Source organism: Leptopilina boulardi, unplaced genomic scaffold (genome assembly GCF_019393585.1).
Source record: "Leptopilina boulardi isolate dan_hultmark-lab unplaced genomic scaffold, ZJU_Lbou_2.1 LbouV2_368, whole genome shotgun sequence".
NCBI lineage: Eukaryota > Metazoa > Arthropoda > Insecta > Hymenoptera > Figitidae > Leptopilina > Leptopilina boulardi.
The window spans coordinates 1,755,319-1,770,252 of NW_026137938.1; the positions used below are offsets into that span (position 1 = coordinate 1,755,319).

Here is a 14,934-nt window from a genome sequence, read left to right on the forward strand (position 1 = left end):
TTATTGAAAAATTATAATTTTATTTTCACAAACAAAACACGCAAAAAAAAAAGGAAAGAAAAAATTATAGGTTATGTTTATGATGGCTTTGATAAAATTATACATAAACATAACCTATAAATTTTGCTTGTTTTGTCCTTTTTTCAGAGCGTGTTAATTTTATTTTAATAATTAATACTTAATTTTTATTAAATTATTATTTATTATTTTATTTCCTCTTTTATTTATAATCTTATTTTTATATTTAAACTTTTTTCCAAAGTTTCATATACGCTTTTTGTGAAAAATTACAATGAAAAAAAAGTTTATTTGATTCAAATAAATATTTCCCTTATGAAAATTCCTTATAAGAAAATAATGTTAAAGCTGAAATGTTTTCAGTATAATGTTTTTTGTATAATATTTTCGCGATTATAGGTAATTTTTTATAAGAAATTCATTATAAAATTTTTTTTTTAAATAATTATAAAAATATAATTATTAGAGACTCTGTAATGAAATCATTACAATTTTATAATTATGAAAATGTAATTATTGAAAATAAAATTTTTCACGTACAAAAATTAAAATATTATAAAATTAAAATTATAAAAATTTAATTACAGAAATTAATTAATTTTGTATTTTACTGATAACTATACAAAATTAATTAATTTCTATAATTAAATTTTTATAATTTTAATTTTATAGTATTTTAATTTTTGCACGTGAAAAATTTTATTTTTTATAATTACATTTTCATAATTATAAAATTGTAATGATTTGATTACAGAGTCTCTAATAATTATATTTTTATAATTATTTGAGAAAATAAATTTTATAATGAATTTCTTATAAAAATTTACCTATAATCGCGAAAATATTATACAAAAAACATTATACTGAAAACATTTCAGCTTTAACATTATTTTCTTATAAGGAATTTTCATAAGGGTTTATTTGTATTAAATAATTATTATTTGAGTCAATTTTGTTTAAAATAGAGAAATTATTAGTAAACACAATTTATTTAATTCAAATAAAAATTATTTGGTTCAAGTAAATATTTATTTGATAATAGTCGAGTATTTGAATCAAATTTTTTTTTTGAGTATACAATAAATAAAACTATAAAATTCTTAGTAGATCAAGACTCCTTTATTATTATATGTAAAACATAATTTCCATCGTGCATAAAATGCTTATTGCTTATTTCATAAACTTATTTAGCGTGTATGATTTTTTTTTTTAATAGAGAAATATGTAGGAGACACGTTTCAATTTAATTTCTAAGCCAATTATAAATAAATTATTATTTTTTTGTTAAAATAATTTTAATAGAATAAATTCGCTTAAATTTAGAAGATAATTTTTCATCGTGTCATACATTTTTTTTTTAGGGAATTTATAATTTAAACATACAATAATTACTATATCGTGCGTAATATCACTTATATATATATACGTAAATTTTCCTAATATTCGAAAATTATCGTTGCACATAACACATTGGGTATTTTTTTTTCTTTTTTTTTTTCGTTTTCATATCCGAATATACATTAAATATTTTAATTAATTGAGGTACACGTATATATAATGTTAATATAATAAGCCCGATGGAGCTTGACTTAATTATATATATATAGTATAATTATAAAAAATTTTCGCCATAAATATTAATGGCCGATTATTTCGATGCGTTTCTCACAGAGCTGCCAAAAAAAAGCTGATTTTTTTTCAACAATCAAAATTTTTAATCGAGATTGCTTTTGAATTAAAATTTTTTTTTAGGAAAAAAAATTTGAATAATACTGGCAGCTCCAGGTATTTATTAATACCTTCCATATATAGAGAAAATCTTACGAGCGCAATAGTATACTAAAAGTATAATAATTAATTACTTATAATAGCAAATAGAAAAATAATAATATATGCCATTTTGACTAGCATTTTTTTTTAAGGCTGCTCAAAATTTTTCCAATTATTTAAAATTAAAAAAAAAAATTCTAAACCTAATTTATACAATTTTTTTTCAATACTTTCGGTCTTTGACCAATTTTTTCCTATCCAATTTTGAAAAAAAAAATTTTTTTTAAGGCAAAAATGGCGCTCGCATTCTCTTATTTTTATCATAAGAACAAAATATGATTTTTTTTTTTTTTTTTTTGAGAAAAATCAATTTCTTATATACCAAATAGTCCTATTGACTATTATTTTTTTTATTTTTGCAAATAATTACGCTTTAATGAAATAAGAAGCAATAATGAAAATTGCAAAAATTGGAAATGAAATAGCAATTGTCGATGCACCATTACATTCATCCTTTCGACATTCGTCGCAAAATGAAACACCAAAATTATTATTCATTCTCAATTGATTATTTGCGGTGTTACAAAATTTCATCTGTTCGGTTGGCGCTGTTTGACATGTTCGAATTGTATAATTATTTCTTCCTGCAAAAAAAAAAAAAAATGTGTTAAAAATTTAATTAAGTCGGAACATAGAAAAAAATATATTTATTCTACTTTGGAAAAAATTTGTGACGCTCCACGAGCAAAGGGACCTTAGAGGCAAAAAAAAATTTTAGGTTATGTTACTGACTTTAACATTGAAATTACCCAGGGGATCAACTTTTAATAAAAACTACTTCACTCGATCCAAAATATTCAACTGATTTTGATTTTATATAATTAAAAATTAACTTTCAATTAAGCTGAAACCACGAAGTGCTTAAAACTATTATTGAACATAACCTAAAATTTTTTTGCCTATAAGGTCCCTTTTCTTTTATATTTTTTTTTTATTTTTATTATTATTTTGATATTACTCTGAAATTTGATTTAAGGCAAGTGAGACAGCGCCATCTACATTAAAACTATAATTTTTGGAAAATTTCCAACAGCCTTTTCTTGAAAACAAGAAGGTAAAATGCGTTTTTCTTTATGGATAATTGATTATTAGCAAGAAATACACCAGCTAAAACTTTTTTTGAGTTAAAATGATGAAAAAAAATTTCATGTCGATAAATTAAATATGAGCAGTTTTTTCACAAAAACTGTAACAGTACTTTCTCAGAAATTATAATCAAAAATGCAATTTCCATTTGGAAAATTAATAAACGTTAAACAATACACCAGCTAAGATTCACCAATCACGAAAATAACAATAAAAAATTTTATTACATATTTAAAATATGGACAGCCCTTTAGTAGATTATGTATTTCAGGTGGTTAGCAACAGCGCCAATCTCCTCCTTTCGGCAAAATTGCGAAACGTCTGGTGACATATATAACCTGCCAAACGACTGTCATAATTAGTAAAATTTGTTATGTTAAAAAACATTTTTTTTTGGTTATTTTCGTGATTGGTAAATCTTAGCTGGTGTATTTTTTAGCGTTTATTAATTTTCCAAATGAAAATTGCATTTTTGATTATAATTTCTGAGAAAGTACTGTTACAGTTTTTGTGAAAAAAATGCTCATATTTAATTTATCGACATGAAATTTTTTTTCATTATTTTAACTCAAAAAAAGTTTTAGTTGGTGTATTTCTTGCCAATAATCAATTATCCATAAAGGAAAAAGCATTTTACCTTCTTGTTTTCAAGAAAAGGCTGTTGGAAATTTTCAAAAAATTTTAGTTTCAATGTAGATGGCCCTGCCTCACTTGGACATGGCCTTAAAAAAAAATCGGCAAATAATTTATATTTTTTTTTTTTTAAAAAAAGGAAAATCAAATTTTTACCTTCGTTTCCAGTAATTACAAGTTTTACACAGGAATATTCAACATTTTGTTGTGAATCAGGTGGAATGTCAACTTCTAATAATCTTTTTATTTCCATTGGTAATGCATTATGGGTTGCAGTTAGTCGCATAATTTGATTGGAACACATTGATGGTTGCAAATTAGCCAATGTTAAACAATTGTTGTCATCTGTTGATTTTCCAGTATGCTCACAAGTGTAACATTTTATTGCCGTCGCTGTAACATATAGTAAATTCATAATTTCAAAAAATTGTTTCAATTTTTTTTTTAAATTAAAATTTTTTTTAATTAAATTATTTTAATTCGTTTAAATTAATTTTGTTTTAAATTTCTTTAAATTAAAATTTTTTTTAATTTGTTTAATTAATTTTTTTTAATTTCTTTAAATTAAAAAATTTTTTTAATTAAATTATTTTAATTCGTTTAAATTAATTTTGTTTTAAATTTCTTTAAATTAAAATTTTTTTTAATTTGTTTAATTAATTTTTTTTAATTTCTTTAAATTAAAAAATTTTTTTAATTAAATTATTTTAATTCGTTTAAATTAATTTTGTTTTAAATTTCTTTAAATTAAAATTTCTTTTTAATTTCTTTAAATTAAAATTTTTTTTTAAATTAATATAGTTCAAACGAAATGTTTGGATTTAAAAACTAACAAGAATAAAAATTGTAAATATATGAAAAAAAAATATTCTCGCAAAATATTTGTGAATTCTAATCTCTATGGGAAAAAAAACAAGGGTCATTTCCCTAATGTCCCTCATTTTAATCCTTGACATAGTTTTCTTGGCGTATCCTTCCCTTTTTATCACGCTTAAATGCTTCGGCAACTTGTTGTTTATTATCTCTTCGAAGAATACAATGTTACGTATCATTAACAAATTGTAATTAACCAGGGCGAGGCAAAAGAAAAAAAAAATCACTGTGAACTGAATTCCTTCTATATTTTCAATGAATTTCGATTTTATTACATAATCAAAATACTTAACCGATATATAATATATTTTGTACTGAAATATATTTGTCCCCAGTCAGAATTTTTTTAAGATTCAAAATTTTTTATTATAAACAAAATAAATAAAAAAAAAATTTCTAAATTTATTATAAAAATAATTAGAATTAATAAATAAATTTTAAATTATAAATATTTATTAAATAGAAAAAAAAGAAAAAAATAATAAAAGAAATGTTTCAAAAAAAAATATTTTGAAAATTAATTTTTTTTTAAATTTTTCTGACGTCAATATTCCTGATTTAATTACTTCAATATGTTATATAATTCATAAAGAGTATTTTCACATAATTGGTTTTCTTAAGTCTTAAGTAAATTAGTTTAACGTAAAAATCTAGTTTACAGTCTTTAAACATATTTATGTCAAAAATTTAATCATTCGTACAAAAAATTAATAAATTATTCAATATATAAATAAATAAATTGATTAATAATAATAATAATATAATATTAGTATAATTAATAAATTATATATTATATTATTATATTATTAATATAATTTTATTTATAATAATTTTTTTATATAAACAAAATTAAAAGTTAGGGAAAAAAAATTTGTGAACTATATTCATTAAATAAATGTGTAATTTCTAAATATTTTTTTTTCCTTTTTATTTTATTTCTTTTTTTTTGAAAAGAAATTTCCATTAGGGTTCATTGGTGCACTTATAAGGGTCAAAATAAAAGACACTATATAATGGCATTATAGTAAATGAAATGTTACGTTCACCTGCCTGTAATCAAGGCATTAATGTCTCCCACTTGTGTTATAAAACAACAGTAAAATCAATAATATACATAAGGGGTTGAAAAACCGGATATTCATTAGAATTTGTAGAAATTTTTTTTTTCCTAACTTTTTTCTTTATGTATTATATTATAGTTAAATTTGAAAAATTAATATTATTTAAATAATCAAAAATATAATATTTAAAAAAAATTTTTAAAACTAATATTATTTTGAAAAGTAATTTATTGATTTTATATACAGATAATTTTTTCATCGATAATTTTATTATATTATACTCGTCTATAGAAAAAATAAAAAAAATTTCTTTAAAAAATCACTTTTGTGTGGGAATAAATAAAAAAAAAAAAAACCTAACTTAATATTGTATAAGATTTTTCTGAGAAAATTGCAAAAGTGAAGACAAACATTTTTTTATGCGTGTAAACCATAAAATTCATTTAAAGTTAGTTATAATTCACAAAGTGTGACTTTTTTTTTACGCAACTTTTCTCAACAAAAGATAGGTGCTAAGAAAATTAACATTCCCAATAATCATTGAAGATAAAAAAAATACTACAACCTACTTTTGGAAAATATTTATCTTTTTTTGTAAATTTCATTATTTTTTTTATTTATAATTTAAAATTTATTATTTTTATAATTATTTATTACGTTTTCAATAAATAATGAAAAAAAAAATTCAAAAATCGTTTTGTAAATGAAATAGTAAAATTAAAAAAAATGTTTCTGTATTTTTTTTTTTTTGTGAGTAAAAAATGCATTTTAATCGCTCCACGTATCAGACGGGGAAAAACCCTATATAATTATATATTTGCGAAATTAGAAACAGACAGTGATTAATCTTTATACTTTACATTATAAAAGTTAACTGAGTAGACTAAATTTTTAGACCCTTCGTTAATTATTCCCTATTTCAACTTCCTCAATATACTTATATATATATTCATTTGAAACAACCCCTCAAAATTATACGATGTGTCATCGCCTACAAAAATGCATTACATTTATTATTTTCATTAATTTCAGGCTGTCTGCTTACTCACGAATTTTTTTTATATACAATAAAAAATCCTTTTCTATTTTTTATATAGAAAACTTTATTTTTTATAAAAAACTTTTTTTATACAAAATGTATTTTATTTTTTTTTTTGAAATACCTATTTTACTTGATAAAATTAAAAATATTAAAATTTAGATAAAAATTATAAAAAATAAATTTCCTATTGTTGTTAAATGTTTTGTTATTGAATTTTTTTTTGTAATCACTATGGAATTTAAATTGCGTCTGCTTGTGGATTCCTCAACGCATTATTATATCGGCCATGAGAACGTGGCGCCAAAAAGTCGGCGTCGTCATTTCTCATCCCTCGGAAACTTTAAACTTTCCACCCTTATTCTATATATATAACATATATTGCAACGCGCATTTCTCAAAGTCCACCCAGTTCTTCTATAACTGAAGTCAAACATCTTGAGTCATAAAAATTTCTAATAAATTCTCAATTAAATTGCGTGCTTCAAAATATAATACGTAATAATGTTCAATTTTTTTTTAATGCAGTATTTAAATATTTTTTTTATAGAAAAATATATTCCAAAAATTTATTTTAATAACTGAAAAAAAATATTAGAATTCGTTTTTTTTTGTAATAAATATTTGTAACCTATTTTGTTTTCTTTTTTTTTAAGGGAAAATGTATAAGTTTTCATATGTCAATTTTCCCTTTGAAATTATTTTTATCCCCCTCTGATATATATTATTTGTTTTTGGGGTTAGATCACAGGGTTGAAAAAAAGTTCGAGGGAATGTAAATTTCTTTTATTTTTTATTTTTTTCACCTTATTTAATTAAATTGACAAATAACAGAAATGAGTTTATTGATATATTATTATTGTTTAAAAAAAATATAAAAATTATTTTAAGAAATTAATGTACTCATTTTTTCTCAATTTTATTCAAATTTACTTATATTTTTTTGGTATCTAATCAATTCTCTTTAAATTTGCTCAATTTCCCTTAATTGTATTCAAATCTACTGAATTTACTTAATTTTCTTCAAATCTACTAAATTTCTTCGAAATTTACACAAGTTTCATCAAATGTACTTAATTTTCTTGAAATTTACTCAAGTTTCATCAAATATACTCAATCTTCTTGGAATGTACTCAACTTTCTTCAAACATACTTAATTTTCCTCAATATTATACAAAATATACACAATTGTTTAAGAATTTCCTCAACTTTCTTCAAAAATACTCAATTTTCCTCAATTTTAATCAAATCTATTAGTTTCTTGGAATTTACTCAATTTTCCTTAATTGTATTCAAAACTATTTAATTTTTATTAGATTCTGCTTAACTTTCTTTAAATTTACTCAACTTTCATCAATTTTATTAAAAACTACTCAACATTCTTGGAATTTACTTTCTTCAATTACACTCAATTATCCTCAATTATAATCAAATCTACTTAATTAATTTGGAATTTGCTTAACTTTCTTCACTTAATATACTCAATTTTGTTCAAAACCATTAAATTTTTTAAAAATTGATTCAACTTTCTTTAAATGTACTCAAATTTCCTCAATTTTATCAATTATTTTCGAATTTACTGAACTTCCTTCAAATGTATTCAATTTTATTCAAAATTCTACTCAATTTTTTGGAATTTTCTTAACTTGCTACAATTGTATTCAATTTTTCTCAATTTAATTTAAATTTATTAAATTTTTTTTGAAATTACTTATCTTTCTTCAATTGCACTCAATTTTCCTCCATTTTTTCAATTATTTTTGAATTTACTCAATTTTCCTCAATTTTCTTCAAATCTATTAAATTTTTTTTGAAATTACTCATTTTTCTTCAATTGTACTCAATTTTCCTCCATTTTATCAATTATTTTTAAATTTACTCAATTTTCTTCAAATCTATTAAATTTTTTTTGAAATTTCTCATTTTTCTTCAATTGTACTCAATTTTCCTCCATTTTTTCAATTATTTTTAAATTTACTCAATTTTCCTCAATTTTCTTCAAATCTATTAAATTTTTTTAGGAATTTGCTGAATTTTCTTAAAATTTACTCAATATTCCTCAATTTTTTTCAAATCTATTAAAGTTTCTTGGAAATTATTTAACTTTCTTGAAAATATACTGAATTTTCCTCAATTTTCTTCAAATATACTCAATTTTTTTTTGGAATTTGCTGAATTTTCTTCAAGTGTATTTAAGTTTTCTTAATTTTATTCAAATCTTATCAATTATTTTGAAATTTACTCAACTTTTATCAAATGTACTCATTTTTCTTCAATTTTGTTCAAATATAGTCAATTGTTTTAGAATTTGCTCAACTTTTCTCAAAATGTACTCAATTTTTCTCAATATTTTAATAAAATCTATAAAAAGTTTCTTGGAATTTACTCAAGTTTCTTCAAATGTACTCAACTTTCCTCAATTTTATTCAAATCTACTCAATTTTTTTTTTTGAATTTTCTGAATTTGCTTCAAATGTATTCAATTTTCCTCAATTTTATTCGAATCTATTTTATTTTCTTGGAATTTACTTAACTTTTTTTATACTCAATTTTCCTCAATTTTCTTCAAATCTACTCAATTTTCTTGTAATATACTCAATTTTAAAGAAAACATATTATATTTTTTTATAAAATAAATTTTGTTTAAATATTAAATCTTATTGTGAAAAAATATATTTTTTTTTTGTAACGTTTTGTTTACAATGAATTTTTTGCAATAAAGGTTCTGCCAACTTTTCCCTCATTTCTTCATCATATGAAGGGCTTCAACTTATGGCTTGAGGTCGATTGCGTGCTCCCTTCACATATATATATATATACACTTTCTATAGCTATAAAGTTAAAGACTATATATAAAATTGTATATAGCAGAATATAATTTTTTCTTTTTCTCTTTCTTCTGTTAAAATATCAACAGACATATTTTTCCAAGATCTAAGTATATACATAACGATCCAACACGATATAGAATATAGACATATAAAATGATTTTCTGCTCGCGTTTTACGAGCCAAAGAAAAACTTGAGAAATTTCTTTTGACAGACAGTCGATAAACAATTAAGGTAAAATAAAAAAAAAAAAAAAAAAAAAATTGACAGTTTACATTTGCACTTCCTTCGTGTGTCTCTCTGGGCATATATAATATCATATCTGGGACAAGGGAAATGAAACACGTCAACAGTCCAGTCAACTATGACGATTATTTTCTATATATATATATTTATATTTTAATTCTATTTTTCTATTTTAAACAATTTTAATCGAATTTTTCTATTTTTATTTTTACAGTAACACGTTTTTGATAAAAAAAAATTATTTTTTTAATTATTTAGCAACAAAATTTTAATAAGAAAATTATTTTTTTTTAATTTCGTATTAATATGTAAATAAAAAATATTTTTTAATTTATAAATTTTGAATTTGGCTCCCACGCGATGTATCATTTCAGGTGAAAAAAAAATATTTGATCGACGTGATAGGATTTCAGTGAAGCACTATTCGATCTTTTAAGGCTCAATTTTCAGCTATATTCAAATGACCGCTCATTTTTTTTTGTGAATTTTATTTTTACATCAAGACTAACTTTTATGTTTTCGAAAAAATACAAAAACATCTATTCTTTATTAAAATCAAATACAAATTGAAAAATCTTAACAATTCAATAAAGAAAAATTATTTTGGTGATTTTTTTTAATTATTTTAATTATTTATTGAAATAAAAAAATTATTTTTTAAATTCTTATTAATTAATAATATAAATTTTTTTTTTAATAATTATTTAAAAGTCTTTGATTTAAATTATTATAATTTATTATTATTATTTATTATTATAATTTATTATTGTTATTTATTATTATAATTTATTATTATTATTTATTATTATAACACTTTCAAAATTATGAAGATGTCGCACCAATTAACACCCACGCGAAAATAACAAAGCGTATCTTCACTTGTGGGCGCGATCGTCCATTAGTCTTAAGTATTTCATTTTTTCTTCAATTATTATAGTAACTTATATATATATATGAAATTTCTCCTAATACTCATTATCATTAATTTTTTAAACAAACATTCTTTTTATAAATTTTTTAATTATTAAATTGAAGAGAAAATTAAATATTTTTATTTTGAAATAATTTTTTATTAAAAATAATTTTTATTAGAAATAATTTTTTATTTTTAAAAAATAATTTTTTAAAAATTTATTTTTATTTAAAATATGGAATTTTCAATTGAAAATGAAATCATGAAATGCACATAAATTAATATTTTCTCTCTGTTCAATGCAAAAAATTAATTGAACGTATCCACCAGTAACGGGAAAAAATGACATACAATTTTTACCATGACAATATATATATTGTTGTTCGCATTCTCGAGTTATTTAAACTTACTAATAGGATATGATTTCGTCACATAGGCATTTTTTTTCTTCGCAGAAATGCAAAAAAAAAAAAAAAAAAAACAATAGAATTTTCTCAATAGTATTGTTTTTTCTTTCTCATTTTTTTTTTTGTTTCCAAAAAAATATTTTACTCTTGACTACATTTTTATTAATGTGACATTTTTTTTCATTTGAGCAATTAAAAAAAAATCTTTTATTCAATTTTATATATATATATATATACATACATTTTTTATGATTTCTCAGAGGAAGAAATCTGCGGGAAAAAAATTAAATTTTTATATAAAATGACAAGATGTAATGAGTTATTTTTTTTTAATCTATATAAGTCATATTTTCCGAGAAGAATTTTCATATTACTTATTATTACTATTATTATTGTTTTTATTATATTTTTATTATATTATTATTATTATTATATTATATTATATTATTATATTTTAATTATGAATATTTTGTTTTTATTTTTATTACTATTATAAATACTGTTTTCTTCATGTAAAAAAAAGAATTTCGCCAAGAATTCAAAAATAAAAAAAATATTTCATTTGTATCTATGAAGTATTTAATTAATTATACCCTTTCATGTTATTTTTGACATTTAGCCCTAATGATACTTCATTTTAATTTTCCATGTATGAGATCACTATCGGCACATGGACATTAATTTTGTCGTGCCCCTTCAATTTAACGAGACTACCATTTTTTATTTTTTAATTATCTCTCAAAGAACATTAAAAAAAATTTTTTTTTTCAAATCTGAATTCTTATATTGTTTTCAATAAAAATTAAATTACTCTTTAAAAAATATATAATTTTTAATCTTATATAATAATAATAATAATTAAAATATTTTGAAATAAATATTCACAGTATTATGGAAAATTTCAAAAAAAAAAGAAAATAAAATAAAACACCATAAAAAAACCAAATTACTTTTATTGAATTTTTAAATTATTTATTAGGTGGAAATTAAATAAACAATTTAAAAAAAAAGAAATCTAATATATTGATCAATTGGTAAATGATTGACAAGATGAATTCCATTGTTAACATTTTTTAGCTCATCAAGAATCATCACCTTGAACAGTGATTGAAAATTATTATTATTATTTATAAATTTTTCTTTTTTTATTTTTCTTTTATTTATTTATAGATTTTTTATTTATTATTAATATTTTGTTTTTATTATTATTATTATTATTATTATTATTGTCATTGTTATTATTATTGCTATTATTATTGTTATCATTATTATTATTTATTAATAATTAAATAATTTTTATTTAATTTCTATTTTATTTTATTTTTTTTTTCATTTTATATTATTTATTTTTGATTTGAAATTAATATGATTATTAAAAGCCAGACACTGAAAAAGTTCAATAAAAAAAAAGAAGAAGTATTTTTAAAAATAAAAATTAGATAGTCAAATCATTTTAGATAAAGAATATGATGAGGCAATTAATTTAAATTGTAGGATCAATTATTTTGATTATATCCCAACATCTTCTAAAAGAAATTTTACACTCTTAAAATTTTAATAGATGTAATATAATTTCAAGAATATTCGTAACTGACTAACCGATTTTATATATTATATGTACACAAAAAAGTGTCATTGAAATTAAAAAAAAAAAAAGAAAATTTATTGCAAAACTATTTTAAACATTTTTAGTTTAAACAGTTATATGTTTTTATTAAAAAAAAATATTTATTTAAAGTACATACGGGCAAGAGCAAGATTTATAATAATTTATATAAAAAGTTTATAAAAGTTTATAAAAGTTTATAAAAAATTTATGAAAATTTACAAAATATTTATGAAAATTTATAAAAAGTTTATAAAAAAATTTATGAAAATTTACAAAATATTTATGAAAATTTATAAAAAGTTTTATAAACTTTTATCAATTAAATAAACTTTTTACTCTCTACATCTGAATTAGTAAAAATGTTTACTAATTAGTGACTCACTTTTTGCTTCTGAATTAGTAAAAATTTTATTAATTATTAGTAACTTTTACTAACAATTAGTAAAATTTAACTAATTCACAAGCAAAAAGTGAGTCACTAATTCAAATTAGTAAACATTTTTACTAATTCAAATTTAGAGAGTAAATTAACATTAAACACTTTTTTTTAAAATACCGGTTACAAATATAATAAATACACATCCGGCGGTTTTTAAACAGTACACATTGATATTTATTGCACCAAAAAAAAAATAAATAAAAATGATAAATATTGCAATAATTTTCAACATGTGTAAAATGGAATAATTTACATTGTTTTTTTTAAATGTAATTTTCTATTTTTTATTTAAACTATTTTTAAATTTCACTGAATTTTTAAGCACGCGATAAATTTTTTTTGAAAAATTGTAAAAATTACCAAACGGCAAGGAAACAGCCACCAGTAGAAGAAAAGTTGAAATCACAATTTTCAAACTCATTTTGAGTATTTTTCTTTTTTGTTTATTTGTTTGTTTGTTTTTTTTCTCTTAGAAAACACACTCGAGAAAATTATAAATATGGTGTTCACTAAACGAACGCGGGAATAAGAATGGTAAAAGCGTATAGCACTTTCGTCTGAGTCGCAGTTGGTCGCAGTGCCCTCATGCGTCCTTGCGTGTATGTTTCAAATGGCGCACAATAGGGATTCGTCCTGCTATAAAAAAAAAAATCAACCAAAAAAAAACAGTATAAAAACAATGAAATATATGTAAAAAGTGATATTCAAAAGATGGGGGTGATTTGATATGTCAATCTAAAGTGTGATCACAAAAGAAATATTTCAAAATTTTATGTCTATAAAGTCAAATATACAAAATTGCCAATTTACAAAAAAGTTTTACATTTTTTTTGGAATAAAAAAAATCATAATAATATTTTTTTCCAATTAAACCATTTTTTTTTCTCTCAGGTTCAATGATTTATTTTTCACAGAGGCAAATAAATTTTTATTTGATTTAAATAAAAATTGTATTTGCGCTAAATAAAATTTTTTATTTGCTCTGGATGAATTTTTTTTTTGTTTCTAGATAAAATTTTTTATTCAAGACAAAAAATTATTAGGTTCAATGATATATTTTTCTCAGAGCCAAATAAAGAAATAAATTTATTTGGTTCAAATAAATTTTTATTTGATTTAAATAAAAATTGTATTTCATCTAAATAAAAATTTTTATTTGCTGTGGATGAATTTTTTTTATTGTTTCTAGATAAAATTTTTTATTCAAAACAAAAAATTATTAGGTTCAGTGATTTATTTTTCTCAGAGCCAAATAAATTTTTATTTGATTGGAATAAAAATTGTATTGACGCTAAATAAAATTTTTTATTTGTGCTAGAAATTTTTTTTTTTTTGTTCTAGATAAATTATTTTATTTAAGTCAAAAAATTATTAGGATCTGCAGGTTCAATGATATATTTATCTCAGAGGCAAATAAATTTTTATTTGATTTAAAAAAAAATTGTATTTTGCTCTAAATAAAATTTTTTATTTGCTCTGGATGAATTTTTTTATTGTTTCTAGATAAAATTTTTTATTCAAGAGACAAAAAATTATTAGGTTCAATGATATATTTTTCTCAGAGCCAAATAAATAAATTTTGTTTGGTTCAAATAAATTTTTATTTGATTTAAATAAATATTTATTTGTTTTAAAATAAAAAAAATTTATTTACCCCAAATATAAATGGTCTACTATATATGAGACAAATACCCGTTTATTTAACTCAAATATATTTTATATTTGTTTTAAATAAAACATTTCTCTGGGTGTGAAAAAAATAACGTATTTTCGGAGTAATGAATATTAAAAAAAATATATATATTTTAAAAAGAAATATTTAAATAAATTTAAATAATAAACAAAATTGCAAATATTGTAAAAGAAAAATATAAAAGATTGTTAATTAACATAACAAATATGGTATAAAGAATTTTTTTAAAAATTAAATTTGACATGCATTTTAATGGTA

The 14,934-nt window shown here is 20.3% G+C and overlaps 1 protein-coding gene across 1 annotated transcript; it reads right to left on the bottom strand.

The window, feature by feature from the left end:
- Window positions 1–1,115: 1,115 nt before the first annotated feature.
- Window positions 1,116–13,529, bottom strand: LOC127287230 (uncharacterized). Its single transcript, XM_051314057.1, has 3 exons — window positions 13,344–13,529; window positions 3,724–3,960; window positions 1,116–2,432 (listed from the first exon to the last, which is right to left on the bottom strand). Exons 1-3 carry the CDS (start codon window positions 13,402–13,404, stop codon window positions 2,215–2,217), a joined length of 516 nt encoding a protein of 171 aa, XP_051170014.1. The 5' UTR covers window positions 13,405–13,529; the 3' UTR covers window positions 1,116–2,214.
- Window positions 13,530–14,934: the final 1,405 nt, after the last annotated feature.

Coding starts and splice junctions, on each gene's coding strand:
- LOC127287230 (XM_051314057.1), bottom strand. CDS start 13,404: ATGAGTTTGAAAATTGTGATTTCAACTTTTCTTCTACTGGTGGCTGTT. Junction 3,961..13,343: donor GGCTGTTTCCTTGCCGTTTG/GTAATTTTTACA, acceptor TATATGTTACAG/CGACGGCAATAAAATGTTAC. Junction 2,433..3,723: donor TGTAATTACTGGAAACGAAG/GTAAAAATTTGA, acceptor TTTTTTTTGCAG/GAAGAAATAATTATACAATT.